Here is a 17,695-nt window from a genome sequence, read left to right on the forward strand (position 1 = left end):
GGGGTGTTCTTTGGCTGTGGGTCAGGAGCACCCCAGCCCTGGAAATATGGTCCTTTTTAAATCCTATTATTATTAAACTTCTCAAAATTCTCAGCAGTGTGTTCTGCTTTTCACAGTGGGCAGGGCCACCTTCCACGATCCCAGGCTGCTCCAAGCCCCATCCAGCCTGGCCTTGGACACTTGCAGGGATTCAGGGGCAGCCAGAGCTCTCTGCACAATCCATTCAAGGGCCTCCCCACCGTCACAGGGAAGGAACCAAAGCAGCAGTCAGGAAAAAGACCCCAAACCAAGCCCAAGCAATGCAAGTCATGTCTCTTTAGAAGACAGTTATACACTTGGAACACACAGCTCACTACCTAATGGAAACATTCCTCGAGGAGAATATTCTTTTAATTGGGAAGGGGGGAAGGAACCTTGACGTTTAACACAAGTTTCTGCTTGACAAGTAAAAAAGTGTCAGGAGTTGTCACGACCCTGTCCATAACACGGAGGGGCGCTCTCATCCCACACACTCCAAGTCTGCATTATTCCCAGCAAACCCCCACAGCACCACCCAGCGGCTGTGTCTCCTGCCGCCCAGGAGCACGGCTGAGCTGTGGTGCCTGAAGCTGCAGAACAAAGCCCACACCCGAAGGATAAAAGCCTGGCTAGCAAGCAGAGTGGGAACACCGAGGTGCTCTGCATGGAGAAGCACTTCTAGCCGCTGACTCGGTCCCACGCAGAGCTGCAGCTCTGGGGCAGGTCAGCTGCACACTGTGCTGTGACAGGAGCAAGGACACCAGTGACGACAGGGAGGACACATCACGGACAGAGCAGCACCCAGCCCACAGCCTGTGTGTCCCTGTCCCAGGGCCATCCAGGAGCCCGCTGCCATTGGCACTGCCACCCGTGTCACTCCCATAGGGAACCGGGCTGGCCCCCGGTGCTGATCCTCTGTGGCTGCCAGTGTGGGTACAGAGGGCAGGGCTGAGAAAAGCAGGATCCAGAGCAGTTTGCAAATGGAGTTTGGAAGTTGGAACGTAGCTGAGAGAAAAGTCTCCTCCCTGGCTGCCAGTGCAGACTCCCTTCCACCTCTGTCCCACCAAAAGTGGCGCTGGACACAAGCGTGGCTCCACAGGGGACAGCTGGTGTTAGGTCAGCTCTAATCGCTTGCTCTCCAAGCTCACAGGGGGAATGAAACCTACTAAGACGTCCTGATGAGTGGGGACCTCTCTTCTTCCGTGCTCTGCAAGAACAAAACCACAGCAAGTGAAACATGGCCATCAGAGACCTTCCACCATGGGAAGCCTCCAAGTAGGGAAAGGAAAAGCTCCTACTTCTAAGGACAATTCCCTCAAGAGAGCCAGGGTGCACAAAGGAAGCACCAGAGGGTGGGTGGCAGCTGTAGCCCCTGACACAGGAGGGAAGGCCAGAACCAGCCAGGGAGCACAAGAAGAGCTGCAGACTGCTAGATGAACTCTGCTTGCAGAAAAAGCAAGAAAAACCAAAGCAGGAAAAGCACAGAATGAAGGGGGTCCTTTGTCACTTTGACCCCTGCAGAGTGTTCCAGCACATCCAGGAGAGCTGGTTTGAAGCTGGGCATGCAGGGTGGGGCAGGAATTCCCAGGACAGGCCTTGGGACACCCTGACTGAGCTGCTGACAGCACAGGCAGGCTCAGAAGAAAAGGAAAGGAAAAAGGACCAGTCTTCTGCACAGGAAACTGAAGTGCATGGGGATGGGATGGCAGTGGGACCCACTGATCCAGAGGGCTTCCCCAGGCACAGAAGGAAGTTGTAAGACAGCATTTAGGGAACACCAAACACACGAGAGCACAGTAAGCCCACAGCAACTATGAGGAGAAAACAGCCTCCTAGAGAACCCAGGCTATTCCTCTAACCAAAGGCTCCACACTGGTGCCATCTGAGCCCTGTTATGGTGAAATGCTGGCATCAGCTTTCACCCTGACAGGAACCTTCATGCCAGCGTGCTCATAAACAGATTTACAGGCTGTCTTGTAAATAGACAATAGAGGAGAATACTTCCTGCTGCTACTGCTGTCTGTGCAATTTATCTGTTCTTTGACCACAAATTTGCATTGTGATTCTGGAAAATAACCCACTGGCACAATGCAGCTCTTCTGCTGAGAACACTGACACCAACTAAATCTGTCCTCACATATGGTGGAGGTTTTGCATCTTATCCTTCAGGGTCCTCTAGACAGGCTGATTTATTTCACTACTGTTGGCAAGGGAATTGGCACAGAGACAGGACCTGCCTTACCAGGCTTCTCGGATTAACTCCGCTCCTTTGCTTTGGCGCGTTTATTCTGAGTCTATTAAAACTTCCCCTCCCTAGAAAGGTCATTCCCAACAAAAACAAGATAAAAACACGTGCAGAAAGACACCAAAAGATAAAATCGACCACAAAAAAAAAAAAAAAGAAAAAAGAAAAATCAAATGCAGGCAGATGGACAGCAAGCAAAGTCAAATGCAAGTGCTGCTTACCTCTTCAGTTATCCTCTGGGACCTGCAAGCCACCACGATGAAAACAATCCCAAACACAATCCCCAGAGCCATGATTACAAAGGGGATCCCAGTCACAACACTGGCTTCCAGCAGGACATGCCTGAGTTTGCTGGCAGATGCTTCATCAATCAGAACACTCTGGAGCAGAGAGAGATGAACAGGAAATTGAAAAAAAACCCCAAATCTTTATTTATTTCTGTGCTTTCTATAAGATCACTTTTGTGAAGGGCAGGGAAACAACACTCCCACAATTCTCCACCACTGTTTCACTGCTTCCTGACACACTTTCTCCCTAAAATTCTTCCAGGGGGCACAGGGATTACCTAGTCTATTTCACAGGAAAATAGGGATTTTTAACTTTTGGTTTAGGAATGGACTAACATCAATTGATTCAGTGATCTGACTACAGCACAGGAATATTCACAGCAGATGACTCAGGAAAAGGTGTGATCTCCTGAAGTCCTGCCTCTGTCTGAGCACTCCTTTTCCTCATGGCCAACTCTCTTCAGTTTAAAAGGAGTGTCTGACTGAGAGCGTTAGGGAAGGCTAAAATTAACAGTACAACAAACAGCAGGAGGGTGTTAGTTAAGAAACAGCAACAGCTTCCTAGCTATTGCTATACAAACAAGAAAATCAGCATTTTCTTTTCTGGCTGGCTCAGAGGGTATTTCTGCAAGCATTAACATGCCACAATGCTGGAAAGACAGCAAAACTATTTACCTCATTTATATACATCACTGGGAAAATCAGCGTTCGGATGTTGCCGGTTTCACTGCATGGGAAAAAAAAATTATGGGTTTGGACTTTTCCACCTGAGGGTTGTGAAGACAGATTATACAAAACCAATGAAAGAGGAAAAGTGTCCCTAAAAAACCTCTGGGCTGTTCCTTTTTGCTGTGTATTTTCACCTCCCTGCTGGAGTAGGACAATCTCAATCTCACAGATGGATAAATTCTGATTCGGGAGCAGGGTGTATTTTGGGATTTGGTGGGCAGTGAAAGACAGGGATCCATCCAGGGCTCATTAGTAACTGAGTGACAGATTTGTGCCAGGCAGCAGGAATTGAGCTAAGCTGATGTACTGAAGGTTACTCCTACTTGTAAAACACAGGAACTATTGTCCGAGCCACATGGGCACAGCAGAAAAATCCCCCAACAGTTGGCACATGTGGAATCTCAGCTCAGGCAGGAGCTGTGTTACTGTGACTACTTCTGGGCACTGGGAAACAAGCGAAACAAGCCTGAAGGACACCCCTGAGTCTCCCAAGGGGACTGGGCAGATAAAATACTTGTGTTGTAGTTATTACAGCCAAGTTGTGCTAGGAAACATCAGGAGCAGTAGCTGCCATTCAGCATTCTTTACTCTGCAGGTGGAACTACAGAATCTGCTTGATCTGTGAGATGGGAGCATACTGTCCCCTAGAACTGAGATTTGATTGCAATTCCCTCTCTCACACTTGCTCTCTCCATCCCATATTCCATCAAAACACTGCAGAACAAATCATGCTGAACATCAGGTTAGATATGAAACTCCACCCAGAAGCAGAGAGCACTCACAAAAATTCTGGTAATTTTCGGACGTGAACGTTGACCTGCATCCGCTTGGCTGCCTGCAAGACGAGCCCTGTCAGCTGGGGAATAAAAGAGATCAGTGTTAAAAAACCCAGTGAAGGTGAAAGAACAAGAACTGTGAGAATGCGGTTCTGGTACACACCATGCAGCAGGATCTGCACCGGGCCTGAGAGCAGCAGGAATTTCCTCCTGCTTTAGCTGCACATAACAGCCCGGTGAGTCAGAGCACTGTTTCTGTAAACCAGGCAGGTCGTGACTGTGCTCTTTTCCTTGACCCACATTTGTCTGTGGGGGTGTAGAGATCACCGCTGTACTGGTTTTAGCTGGGAGAGAATGGATTTTCTCCACAGCAGCTGGCATCAGGCTGTGTTTTGGAGCCCTGATGAAAACAGTGTGGGTAATGCAGGGATGCTCAGTGATTGCTGAGCAGCCCTTGCACAGCTCCAGGCCTTTTCTATTTCTCACACTGCCCTGCCAGTGAGTGGGTGGGTGGGGTGTGTGAGACACTGGGTGGGGACAGAGACAGGAGAGCTGACCCAAAGTGCCCAAAGGGATCTCCCATTCCATCCAGCATCACAGAACTACTACAGATTCCTTGAGGTCAGTGGGACTATGCCAACACCCACCACACAAGGAGGTGACCTGAATCCAGGTGCTTGGATCCATTCACCAACAGAACCCTTGAAAAAAGGCTGCACTTACGGGATTGATGTCCAGAAATGTCTCATGGTATTCTTTTTTGGGATGCATGCCCTGTATGTCCTCTACAAACTTTGGATCTGCCTGGTAAAAATGTGGAGCTGACAGAAATATTGGAGCACCTGGAATGCAGGAACACTGAGTCACCACCAAAACCAAAGGCTGAGCAGGACCTGGGGAAGCCCTGGAGGACCCCACAGCTCTGAGCTGTTTGCAGAGAGGGGAAGGGGCCCCTGTGGAGCCCCCAAGCCCCAGGGGCTGTGGGGCAGCCAGGGCTGGGCCGTACCCTGCTTGCAGACGCTGACGTTGAGCACGCCGGTGCCGGGGCAGTTGCCGGCGGGCACGCAGAAGCCGGCGTTGGCCGGGTTCACCGAGGTGTTGGCAAACACCATGGAGGAGGGCACGAAGCGGAACGTGGGCACCCCGGCCACGGCTCCCGAGCTGTCGTACACCAGGAACAGGGACCTGCGGGGAAGCAGAGCAGGGCCAGGCCTGTCAGGCTGCAGCAGCGCTGAGCCCAGCCGCATGTGTGCCCCTGTTGATGCCCCAGGTTGTGGTCCCACCACGCTCTGAGCAGCAAACACACATCCCAGCATCCTGCTGCTGCACACAACAGACAGTCCTCACATCACTGCTGCACATGGTGTGAGTGCTGGCACCTCTCCTGGGAGGGACCAGGAAAGGAACACAGTTGTGGAAGACAGAACAATCTGACAGGTTCTGAATTTAGCCTAACATGTGTCTGTATGGATTTAAATAATTCCAGCTTGGGTTTGTTCCTCATGCAATAGGAAATCAGCAAGAGGGGACAGAAGGTGTTACATAAAGAAGGAAAGGCCAAGATTTCCTTGGTACATTTCAGACAGCATCACATAAAGTCATTAATCTCTGAAGAGGGCAGCCTGGGTACTCTGAAAAAGCACAGCACAGAGGAAGACTTTGGAGGAAAGAAGCTTAAGGAAAGCTCATATAGATCCTTCCATTCCTCTCACTACTAGCCTTACAGCCCAGTCTGTCCTTGCAGTTTTTGTCCAAGTTTTCACCTCATAAATCTTCACTTTGAAATAACACATCCTTAACTGCAGATTGGGAGGGTTTTTTGTAACTCTCATGTTCCCATCACAAATAAATGCAGAACACTGTGAGTGTTAAATGAAATCACAGGAGGAGAAGCACCAGCCTAACATTCCTTGAGAGGAATGGATGTAAACACTCTGCTTTGAAGCCTGAGTGCCACCATCTTCTCCTCACCTGCAGAAATCTGAAGAAAAGATGTAAATGTTCTCATCCTTGCTGATCAGCGGGTGAAAGGATGTCCCATCTGTGCCATTGATCATGTTACATGCCTCTGTTGTCCACCAGCTCAAGGACCTGAGGAAAGGGAAGGAAAGAGGGCAAGGGCTAAAAGATGTCCTAACAGCAGTCAGGCCATGCCAGCTCCTGGCCCAGGCAAATGGGAATCAGACCTGTACAGAGCCAATTCCTCCTGCCTCAGCTCTGCTAACAACAAAAGTAATTGAAATGGGTTTAAGTTGCACTTGCATTTTCTTTAAACTGGCACCAGGCAAGCAAGGGGCAGATTGTGACAGAGGCAACAGTACGCTGAGAAACTTACTCTTTTCCTTTCCACTCCACAATCCTGGAGAAGTTCAGGTAGTTCGTCTCCCCACTCAGGAAAACATATTCTCCATCATCAGTTCCGTTCATCTGCAAACAGATGCAGGAGCTTTCAGTGGCTCCACTCCTCCTGTGGCACCTGGCTGCTCACTACAATGGGGTGGCAGGACTTGAAGCTGTCACCACTCCAAATCCACCCTGGGAGTGATGGACTGCCCCTGAGAGCTGTGCAGTTCATTGAACTCCACCCTGAACAGGAATGAGGTGGAAGTGACTGGGAAAGATCCTTACACCTCACAAACAAAGGAAATACAACACCTGATGAGCCTTTTCTCCTTTTTAGGGCTGCTCCTGAATAAAGAGTCCTCAGGAAGAAAATAACCCCACAGAAGTAACCTCAGCACTGCAGATATCCCCATGAAGCAAGGACTCCCCTCAGACCAAAATGACATGGAACGACCAGAAATACTGTGCAAGCCAGGAATGGCTCCAGCACAGAATTAACATCCAATTTCAGTCAATTACTAAGGAAATCAGGACATTTTTCTGGCAGTTTGCACACGTGGCCCCACAAAGCCCATGTTATTCAAGCGAGCACAGGCAATAGTGGAGGATGCTGTCCTTGGAAAGCTTATCCATCCCTCCCATGCAGTGCCATCACCCCCCAGGGACAACAGCAGCAGGTGTGGCCACGGGTTACCTTGCTGAAGAGCCCGAAGACGGGGTCGATCTCGGGGTGCAGGACGTGGATGGTGGAGAGCAGCCTGTCCTTGTAGCCCCAGAGCAGCTCGTGCACGCTGCGCATAGTGAACAGCGACTCCTGGTACAGCAGCAGCAGCACCTCCGTGGCAAACTGCAGAGGGGTCGACCTGGTCCACTCCATGGCAGTCTGCAGGGCATGGGAATGAGGGAGCAATGGTCACATTTCCTGGGCAACAAACCATCAGCTGCATCCAGGCACAGACACTTTCCACTGCTGCACACCCATTTCACCAAAATACAAACGTTTATTTCCTTTCCAGCTGACAACAGGCCTTTAAAGAGGTCATAATAAAAGGAGGGCATTCCTTCTGGGCTAACCAACCTGTGGTTCTTCTCATACTGCCTGATACAGTACATCACAGCCAAAAACCTGAAGGAGAGATAATCCTTACCACCACGAGATGCCTGGGAGGAGTTGAAAACACAGGGTCTGTATTGTCTGCAACTTTCATTAAGCGGAGTCCTAGCTACTACTCATACAGGGTATTTCTGGATTCACTCGTAAAATCAGGCATTTTTGGAAATGCTGGGGACAAAGTTGAAATGAAGGAACCCTGCAAATGAAACTAAACCAGGATGGAGAGCAAAGGCTGAATGACACCCCCAAGTATTTGAGTAGAGGCTGACTGCCTCTGTGACAGCTTGGGATCTGCTTGTTCTCATGCTATCCCTGTATAAGACCAAAATAATGGTCTGCCTCTGATCACCATGAGATTCTCTGTCACCTAGTTAGTGCAGTCTGGGGGTGCATTTTTTACTTTAATTTCATTCAGCTCTGTCTGGAACTGCTCTACTGTACTTTGTTTCTGGTTTAAGAAGCAGACTTGGAGGCAGGAATATCAGGCAGGCCTGATTTCCCCCTGTCCCTGGAGAGTGTGTCATCTTGCAGCACCAGGGGAAGGCACTGCAGAGATGTGAGGAGAGGGAAGAACAAAATAAGCCTCCCCACAACAGTCCAGCCCCAAAGTGAGACCAGCATCTGCCCAGGACACAAGCTGCCTCTCTTGTTCTTCCATCACATTCATCTACCACAGAGAGTCAGGATGAAGCAACACACTGCTCCTTCTGAAGTGTGTCAGGATGAATTCCAAGCAGGAACAAAAGAGAACTCACCACTGCAGGGATATTTACTGTCCTGATCAGGTCCACTTCAGGGTCTCCCACTGACTTCTCAGGTTCAAATACATAAGTCTTTGGGTTTAGAGCAGACACTTTGGTTCCATTGTCCAAAAACTGGATGTGGACTCTTGGCCTGTATTCCCTGAAAGACAAGAGTTTGTTCTCTGACTGAGTTAAACAAATAGAGCATTAGTCACAGTTAACTTATGGCTGTTTTTCTGCTTTAAGCACGAAAGGGTGGCATTTTCAGTTCTTTGGAAGCAGATTCCCTCACTGACACAAACTCCCTTCTGTGTCTGCATGAGCTGAGTCAGACCTCATGGGGCACTTCCAGAAATGCCACCCTGTGTGCTAACTGCACTTTGTATTTTTGCTTCATCTTTAAAAACCTCAAAGGAAGGACAATTTCAGATGGCTCAGAAGGACTTAAAGGCACCATATATGAGATTGCCCTGAAGTCCAGTGTGAAAATGAAACTTTTGCCTCTGCTGCAGGCAAAATCCACTTCCAGAAAGACGCAGGCTGCGTGTCATGGGCCTAACCCAAGAACCCACCAGAATCCTTCTGCTGCCTTCAGAGCATGGGGCTTACATGTGGCACGACCACAGAACAAGCCTCATTTTAGTTCTTCTCCTTTAATTCTTGAGCAGGAATCCTGGGCACAACAGAAATTCAACTGAACTTTTGCTTTTCACTACCTGGAAGGTTGCTGCTGTTCCTGTCTAAGCACTCAGACAGCAGGATAAAACTCAGGATTGCTGACAGACCAGTCCAATTGGCAAGGAACATCAAATGCTACCTGCTGGCCCGACAAGAAGTCAATTTGCATTGCCATTAGCACTTGACCAACCAGGATTCTGCAGCTCTGCTGACACACACTCGTTGCTCCAGCAAACCCCAAAAGGGAAATGGCAGCAGACTGCTCACTGCCTGGCACACGCAGGAGGGGAAACTCCTCCTGTTTCCTCAGCCTGCAGTGACTCAGGAGCCTGTTGACTTTCACATTTGCCTGGGCAAATGTCAAGTCACAAGATGTGAGAGAGAATCGTTCTGCCAGATGATGTACTGTGATGTTCTGCATCCAGTTTGGATTGAAATTCTGTCCTGGCTGCACTGGATCCATCAGTGCAGCTTCACAGCAGGCTGCATTACTCTGGCTCAGCTTTCACATCTAAAGCAAACTGGAAAAGCCTGTGAAACTACTGCTATCAGAAACCAGCCACTTCCCATCTTCCTTACCCTAAGTGTCTCTACCACTCCTCACCATCCCTCCACCCAGGAACATTTGGCAAGACCCTCTTGGACAGCAATCTATTTCATACCCCAGGGCTGGAACTGAGGGGATGGAAATGGACAGCTGTGAAATGCCTTCCTAAAATAGGCCAGGAGTAATCTGAGACACCTCTCCAGCTCTGGAGAGGAAAATAATACTCCCTGATGAGGGATATGAGTAGGACGTTACTAAGGCTCTAAGATGTTGAAGTTAAAAAGTTGTAAATATGTGCAAGACCAGACAATATTCCAGTGCTCTTTGGGACTCAGCAGGCTTGGGCAGATAGGCAGCTTGAGCTTTGTAATTACTTATTTTACATGCTGCCACTTCAACTTCCAGGATTTAAAAACACCAGCACTACTATGTTTTTGTTACAGAATCTGCCTGAAGTGCTTTACAATGTATGCTGGTGAAAAGTCTGAGCTGCAGAATGAGACTCTCTGGAGCCCTCCCTGTCACTGACTGGATTTTTTCCTCTCTGCTTGTCTGGCCCAGTTCACTCCCAGCCTTTCCCCAGCCTTTTTTTTTCTAAAAACACAGAGCCATGCACTTCACATTAGTGCATTTTGGGAGTTCTGCCACGTGCTAAGGCTAAATGAGGCTTCAGTGCTTTGCCACACAGGGCCTGTGGAACCAGCTGGAATGTACAGCCTCTTCCCCTCCCTCTCTGTCCCCACCAAGAACACCTGAGGGAGGGCTGGTGTCAGGGACCTGCTTGCAGGCAGCCCTTGGTATGGGATGCAGGGAAAGGCTTTCCCAGCAAAGCAGCAGCTCAGGCTGGGCCTCCCCTGGGGCAGGGCCCAGCCCCAGCCCCACCCACCCTGCTGAGCTCCTCCATGGACAAGGTGCAGCTTCCCAAAGCAGCCTGTGTGGGACACCCAGGAGGCACTCAGGGCTAAGGAAAAGGAAAGAAGCTGGCAAAGAGGACTGAATGCCAGCCTGTGTGAACCCTGGAGCTGGTCCTGTTCATCTTCCTGACACTGAACACATTGCTGACTGATGCCCAGCATTACACTACACTACACAGACCTGAAGGAAAGCTTGAGAACTAGAGAGCTTGTGGATCATCTTTTCTCCAGCTCTACTGGCTCCTGTAATAGCAGGGATTTTGCCAAAATACCACATGGAGTTTGCCAGGACTAAACAGACACGGGTCTAGAATGCAGAGGAGACAGGGGAAGGGACAGTAGGCAGGGGGAGAAGGGAAGCTGAGCTGTGGGAAGAAGGAAACTGAAAGGCAAGAGATAACACAGAAATCGAGGCTACCACAAAGGCTTCTGTTTTCATTCCAGGCCTTTTTCAAATACCAAGAGATTCTGATAATTTTGCAGCTTAGGTACAGGCAGTTCCTTCCAGCACTGAGCCCGTGCCCAGCCTGGATGAGCCTGTGTGACCAGAAGTGAGGCTGACAGTCAGGAATCCACCTTCTTGCCATGGGGACAAGTTCCCCATCACAGCAGGACTCCCAGGACCACAGCCTTTCCTGCCACAGGCCTGCTCCTGGCTGACATGGCTGCAGGCAGCTGAGCACATCACAGATCTAAAGGAAAACTCGTTTGTAAGGGAGTCAAATCTCTCCGTGCCATACAGGACAGCTCTAGGAGCTGGACAGTATTTAACATTACATGTGGCCTCAGTAAATCCATCAGTAAAAATGAGAGATAGGTTTAAAAGCTAAACAGGTGTTCCAGTGAGGGTTGGCTCAGGAAGACCCTTTTAGTACCACCCTAAGTGTTTTTCTGGCCACATTTTACCCATGTGGGATGGTGTAACTCCAGCTAGGAAGCAATTCCTGAGCAAGCATGAGTCACACTTTTGTGCAACACTCCATTCTCCCTAGCCTCCCAAACATCATCCAGCTCACAAGACAGCAGGCCAGGATACATTAACTTCCTCTGTGTTCAGCAGTGAAGAACAGCAGCAAAACTTGGCCCAAAATCTGACAGAAGTCACTGGCCTCATCTGAAAGCAGCTGCAAGTGTCAGTGCTGTGTGTGTGGGCTGTGACCATGCTCCCCTGGATAAACCTCCCCTCACACATTAACACCTAGGTTTTCTCCCAGAATGGGACCCCAAGCCTTCTGGATTCCTCACACAGCAGAGTTCTTGTGGAGTGTGGAACTCCTGAAAGGTCTTACCTGTAGGTGTATGGTCCTATCTCCTCCACGAGAGGAGTGGCACCTTGGAGCACTTCCAAAGGATTTGTCACATTGAAGAAGTAGAACTGCATGTAGACTGGGGGGGGAGGGTCCTCCCAGGCCTCAAAGGTTTCTGTGCCATTCTTCAGGACTGTTCCCTGAAACAAGAGAAAGGCACATCAGCTGCTGGTGCTATCATGCTGCATGGCACTGACAGGAGAGAGGAATTCCATGCCCTGGAAACAAGCACAGGCAGTAAGACTCGAGAGAGACCCCAGTTCTAAATCTGCTTTACTTTGGAGCAGCTCACTCAACATCAACCAAGCCAAGCACCTGCTCTCCTGGCCACAGGCCAGGGGTAGCACTGCTTGGTTTGTAGCTCCACTACTCCCCACAGACAATTGTGCCTGGCATTTTTCAGAAGGGAGACTGACCAACTACTACTCAGCAATCCTGTCTCCTTTCCTGCATCAGTAAAAACCTCCACCTGGTGCAAGACACCACAAAACGTGCCAACATTACAGATAAAAGTACAACTCAGTGCTGGGAGGCCAACAGAGTCCTGGCCTTGATGATTTCTTTGCCCAAGAATGTCAGAGTCCAACGCAGCTGTGAGATTCTGTCTCCAAAGCAATCAGACTTTATTCTTCAGTGGCCTGCGAGCAAAACTGTGAATGTCAAATTGCTTTCACATAGGCACACTAGGATTTGTGCCTTTCCAAGGTCCTGGAATAGGGGAAAGATTGTTCTCCCTCTGTCTTTAATTTCTTTCCTACAGCTGTGTCAGCACCTGCATCTTCAGACCCATAGTGTGTCAGTCTATTTGGTAACCAAGCTATAAACCATTACTTATAACAGAAGCACTTAGGAAATGAAACACTAATTCCCTTACCTCAGTGATACCCCTTATCAGTACACACACCTTACATGGAAAGTCACAACCACACCTGTCACGTAGAGCTCTGCAATGGAGGTCTCAATCTCTCACTTTATTACTGTTCCATTTTGGATTAAATTCACCCCATTTATAAAACATATCCACCACCAAAACAAAGGCTTTTCATGTAGTTATAACTCTGGAACCGCTGCAGTGGTCACACAGAGAAATCCGGCTGGCGGAGGGAATGTTCGGGAGTAAACACAAAGAAAACTCTATCTTGAAAACCACATCACCTGTAGGCGGAAAAAAGGGAGGAGGGAATGATTTGCAATTAAATGGGTCTCATCAACACTCATTCTTTTCATTCTTCTGAGAAAACAAGTGAAATATTGTGAGTGGAAGCTCAGAAGCAGAGCAGGCTGGACAGATGCCAGCTTGTGGTCAATGTTCAGGGGGTCTTATCAGCCACTCTTGCCTCAGGACTCATTCTTGGCCTTCCCACTTAAGGAGCTGTTTTCTCTCCATGTAGACTTTAATTCTGAGGGATGAGATAAAGAAGACTGTTTCAAAGACAAACTTGTTGGCAGGAGCTTGGCATGGCAGCAGTAATGCTGAACAGCAGTGAGAGCCAGCCCAGCTGGTGGCACTTTGCACTTGCAGCATGCTTTCCCCATAGGATTAAATCCCATTTATTCTGTGTGCACCTCAAAATTTAATGTGTTTCAGACACGCTTGAGGAGCTTGGAGCATTTGTCTGGAGCTATCAGCATCTCATATATACAATTTCTTACACAGGCTGATGCTTTTGATCCTGATTTCTTATGATTTATGCCAAGGAGACTCATCTCTGTATTCACTGGTCATATTCATTCCAGATTTATTTCTTGGATTGCATGGCACAATTTGCATCTCACACAGAAATTAAGTGTCTATTTATTATACAGTGACAGCAAACTTGCGAGCTGGATTCAGAGAGACTCCCAAAAACTGACAAGTAATGAAACATGGTAAGCTCTTCTCTTCTGATTTTCACCAAATGTTACCAGGGGTATTTCAGTCTATCACAGGATATTACAAGGACGTCAGAGCTTCTCCTTTCCAAGTGGAGTCCACGCTCATTTCCAGTGTTCCAAAGCAGCCTTCCTGCTGACTGTATTTATCAGCCAGCCCTGAACCCACAGCCCTCTCATTTGCTGCTGTTTCCTTGCCTTGACTGTGCTTTACACACAGGAAATAAATAGGGAGCTTTCCCTCCCAAATATAGCAGCTACTGGCAGTGATGGTGGGAGTAGGAAATGGTACTGAACATTCCTGCAACCTACACAGAAAATTTAATTCCTTTATTTCATTTTATTTCTTGGAACCTCTAAACATTTTAATTCAAAGACGCACTTTCATGCGTTCATCTATGACAGAGTTTAACTGCACCTTGTTAAGGTGGTGGGGTAAGTGTTCAGACCAGCACGAACAGACTCTCTGGGAATGGCCTGCCCCAAAGGAGCCTCCCAATGGATCCTTCAGCTAGGCCTTCATACTAAACTCTCCTGAGAGCTCCAGTGTTTTGCATTAAACAACAGCAAAAAATTATCAACACATCAGCTAAATCAAAGGAGAAAACATCTTCCTCATCCTTTTGGGCCTGAAATATTCCAGCCAACTCAGCTCAAGAGATGGCTGGTGACAAGTCCAGTGGAATTTCAAGGGGTGTGAAGAGTGTTTTCTAAAATTCTCAGCCTAAGGGATGTGGTGTGAAGGAAACACCTGGGCCAAAGGACTGACTGATTTCCAAGTCTGAAATGAGGAGCGTAGCTCCAAGATTGATTGTGTGTGTGCATATATATACACATATATATATAAATGTATATAATATTAGGTTGTATTCTCAATCTGCACACCTATGGCAATAAATACATCAGCATCTCTCCATCAGAGAGCACAAAGCAACACCACTGGCAGCTGGAATGCCTTTCTCCTGGGGAAGATTCATCCTTGTTCATTACTGATTTTTCCCATGACTCTCTAGAGTTTCAGGTGCTAGGCCCTGATAACAAACAGGTTTTGGAATTCTGCTTGGGATAGCACGTTTAGTTCACAGAAATTTAAAAAAATTGCAAACAAAGAATAAGTTGATGAGATTTGAATGTCTTCTGGGAAAAGTGCTGCCAGCGTTCTTGTCACAACACATCTGCCCACTGATTTCCAAGGGGATGTGAAGTCTGACAGCAGGCTGGATTCCCACTCTTCCCACACCTTCTCTGTATCCCAGACCCTGCCATTGGCTGGAAAGGCTGCTGCACACAACCCCCAGTGAAAGCAGAGCCATCCTCAGCCGTTCCCAGGTGCTGGCTGTGAAGACACAGGTGCTTCAGCTGCTCCAAAACGGCTCTCCACTCCAGCTGCACTTGAGACTGCAAAGACAGCCCTGCTCCAGGACGCCTGGAAAACCCTCAAAGGAACAGGGACTCCTTGCAAAAGCTCAGGTCTTGCCCATTCCAAAGGCAAATTTAGATTTGTCTATTTGCACAAGATTTTCTAAGCTACACATGCGGTTACACAAGAGACAGCAGCTTTCCCAACTACACACAAATGAGGGGAAGCTCACGTGGGATGAAGCAAATGTGGAGAGCAGCCAGCTCAGCAGAGTGACAGGGAGCAGCGTGCTGTGGGGCTGAAAGCTGTGCTTCCACAGCCTGGGGGTGTGGCTGCTGCAGAAGGCGCACCGGGGAGCTGGCACCCCTGGCAGGGAGCCGGGCAGCGCATTCCCTGCAATCCAGATGTGTGCCAGCACGGGCTGGAGAGCAGCAGGCAGCAAAGAAAGGCCTGAGCTCTGGAAACTTTATCCTGCATGACTGCAAGCCTGCTGAGCGAACAGCAAGCGGCTCTTACATAAGTTGCTGCGAGGAAGGAGCAGGCGGCCGGAGATAATGCGTGTAAGGAGGATCACGCCTAATTCCCGACAGTCCTGCTCCAAAGCACTGCTCCCACCCCGATAACAGCAGCGAGAACACTTGGAAGCAGAACTTCTGGGATGCAGGGGAGGGCAGACTCCTTCCCAAGGAGAGCCAAGATCAGGGGCATGGAGCTGTGATTCCAAGTGGCACAACCTGCTGTAAGCTCAGTGCCAACCTAAACCAAACCGATTTGTGGCAATGCAGTTTCTATGGTAGGAAATGCTCCCTGTCAACAGCCCAGAGGAAAGAACAGTAGGTTAGGAGATCACAGATAATCTGGTCACCACTTAGACAACAGCTCTGGACAAATCCCTTCATGGGTTAGCGTTCCTGGCTTCTCTGTCAGAATAAGAGCTAAGATAATATTCCTCAGATAGATAAATAATTGTTCATTACAAAGGAATTCCAAGAGAGTTACTAACACAGCTGACCCTTCCCACTGGGCCACTGCATAAATGCACAGAGCCACTCTGGGAGAGAAACAAAAGCTTAGGCAGGGCAGGAGCAGTGCAGGCCTCTGCATCCCCAGCAACACCAGGATGGGTGTCCCCGAGTGTGGAACAACCCGGTGAAATGCCTGGCTGCCATCACCCAGCCTGGGGAACAGGCTGGCAGACACCACGTGTTCCAGCCCACAGCACCTCTGGCCCTGCTCCAGAGGCACCCGTGAATGGAGCAGCAGAACAGGTATGAAAGCTGCAAGCAATTTATGATAGAGATGTCAAAAAGAAGAGGTGCTTCAGGCGCCCCCTGCTCCTCTCAGGCACTGCTGCTCTGGAGAGGACTCCTTGCTACAGCTGCTGCCCCACAGTCAGCAGCTGCCTCAAGAAGAGACATTTTAACCCCATCCTCACCCGATTTTTACTCAGCCCAGGGACCAGTGCAGCCTGAGCTCCATTCTGAGCCCCAACCCAGCCGGGTGGTGCTGGGCAGGGGGGGTCCACGGCCCAGGGATGCTCCTGCCCACTCACTCACCACCGCTGCAAGGAGGCAGCCAGCCCCCTCCCTCCCTCGGCTATTTTGAGAAGGAATAACCCAGCCGGCAACGCGGCAATGCTTTTACCTGCTTCACCTGCAGGTCCACCACTGTCTGGAAGACGTGCGCGACCAGCAGCGAGATGCTGGCGATGAGCAGCGTCATGGCCAGGACCCCCACGGTGACCAGACACAGCGACTTCATGGCTGCTGTCGCCGCCGCTGCCGAGCAGGGAGCGCCGGGGATCCGCCGGGCTCGGGCTCCAGGGGCGGGCGGACCGCGGGCCCCGCCCGCCAGCGCCGGGAGCAGCCGCCGCTCCCCGCCCTCGGCGCCGCTCGGCCGGGGGTGCTCTGCTGTCCCGGGGGATGCTCTCCCGGCTCGCCGGGGCCGGGACAGCGTATCCCAAAGAAACGGGGCCGGTTCCTGCCCGCAAGGACTCCTGGCACAGCCGGAAGGCTCCTGCCCGCTGGGGATGGCGGTGCTGGAGCGCCCCGCTCGGTGCGGCGGGCAGCGCCAAAGGGCGCTCTGCAAAACAAGCGGAGCAATTCCACAGCGAGGTTAATGCGGCAAAGCTTAGAGGCGCTTCACGCTCCCTTCAGACTGAATTAGGCATGGCGGGGAGCGGGTTCTGCCACACTTCAGTGCAGTTCAGTTGTTTAACTAGGTTAAACCGCTCTTGAAAAAAATCAATCACATCAATGTACCTGCTTTTTCAAAAGCCAGCGTGCAAGATGCATAGCTGTGTTTCGTGTCAGGTACAAACAGGCGACGTGTGTATTTGTGAATGCGAAATGTGTGGACCCCGACAATGGGAGAGCTGTGAATTATAATAATAACTGAGGAAAATAAAGCATGGAAAAAGGCCTTTGAACCTATCTTTTGTTTGCAATTAACCCTGGTTGATTTAGGAGCATTGGAATTAAGGTGTTAAAGATGTTGCTTTTTGCTTGCATTTAATCCATAAAAAGCTCTGCAATAATAACCTTTTGAAGTATAATTTTAGAATATTACTTGTATCCTTGAAACTATAGCTTTGGAATATATATAAAGGAAATATGCTTATCTCACTCCTTATTGAAGCAGAGAAAAACAGCTTGAGAAAGGAAGATGAACACTACCTCAAGGATTTATGGTTTCGACCAAAGGGAAGCTGGACATCACTGTTATGAGATTTATAGTCTCTGCAATTAAAAGGTGGATACACA

At 49.4% G+C, this 17,695-nt stretch overlaps 1 protein-coding gene across 2 annotated transcripts; it reads right to left on the minus strand.

Annotated features, from left to right (window-relative positions):
• Positions 1-319: 319 nt before the first annotated feature.
• Positions 320-16,759, minus strand: SCARB2 (scavenger receptor class B member 2). 2 transcript variants are annotated; one of them, XM_054295802.1, is made up of 13 exons: positions 16,578-16,759; positions 11,684-11,841; positions 8,268-8,415; positions 7,093-7,281; positions 6,391-6,482; positions 6,027-6,146; positions 5,062-5,240; positions 4,779-4,897; positions 4,062-4,135; positions 3,226-3,277; positions 2,485-2,643; positions 2,261-2,331; positions 320-1,225 (listed from the first exon to the last, which is right to left on the minus strand). In XM_054295802.1, the coding sequence occupies exons 1-12, from the start codon at positions 16,692-16,694 to the stop codon at positions 2,302-2,304; spliced, it is 1,437 nt and encodes a 478-aa protein (XP_054151777.1). In that variant the 5' UTR covers positions 16,695-16,759; the 3' UTR covers positions 320-1,225; positions 2,261-2,301. The 2 variants fall into 2 exon arrangements, with proteins under 2 accessions (XP_054151777.1, XP_054151775.1); XM_054295800.1 differs by lacking the exon at positions 2,261-2,331.
• Between the last annotated feature and the right edge of the window lie 936 nt (positions 16,760-17,695).

The sequence above is a fragment of the Melozone crissalis genome, unplaced genomic scaffold (genome assembly GCF_028551555.1).
Source record: "Melozone crissalis strain CALT ecotype California unplaced genomic scaffold, PUWL_Pcris_2 ptg000006l_1, whole genome shotgun sequence".
In the NCBI taxonomy this organism is placed as follows: Eukaryota; Metazoa; Chordata; class Aves; order Passeriformes; family Passerellidae; genus Melozone; species Melozone crissalis.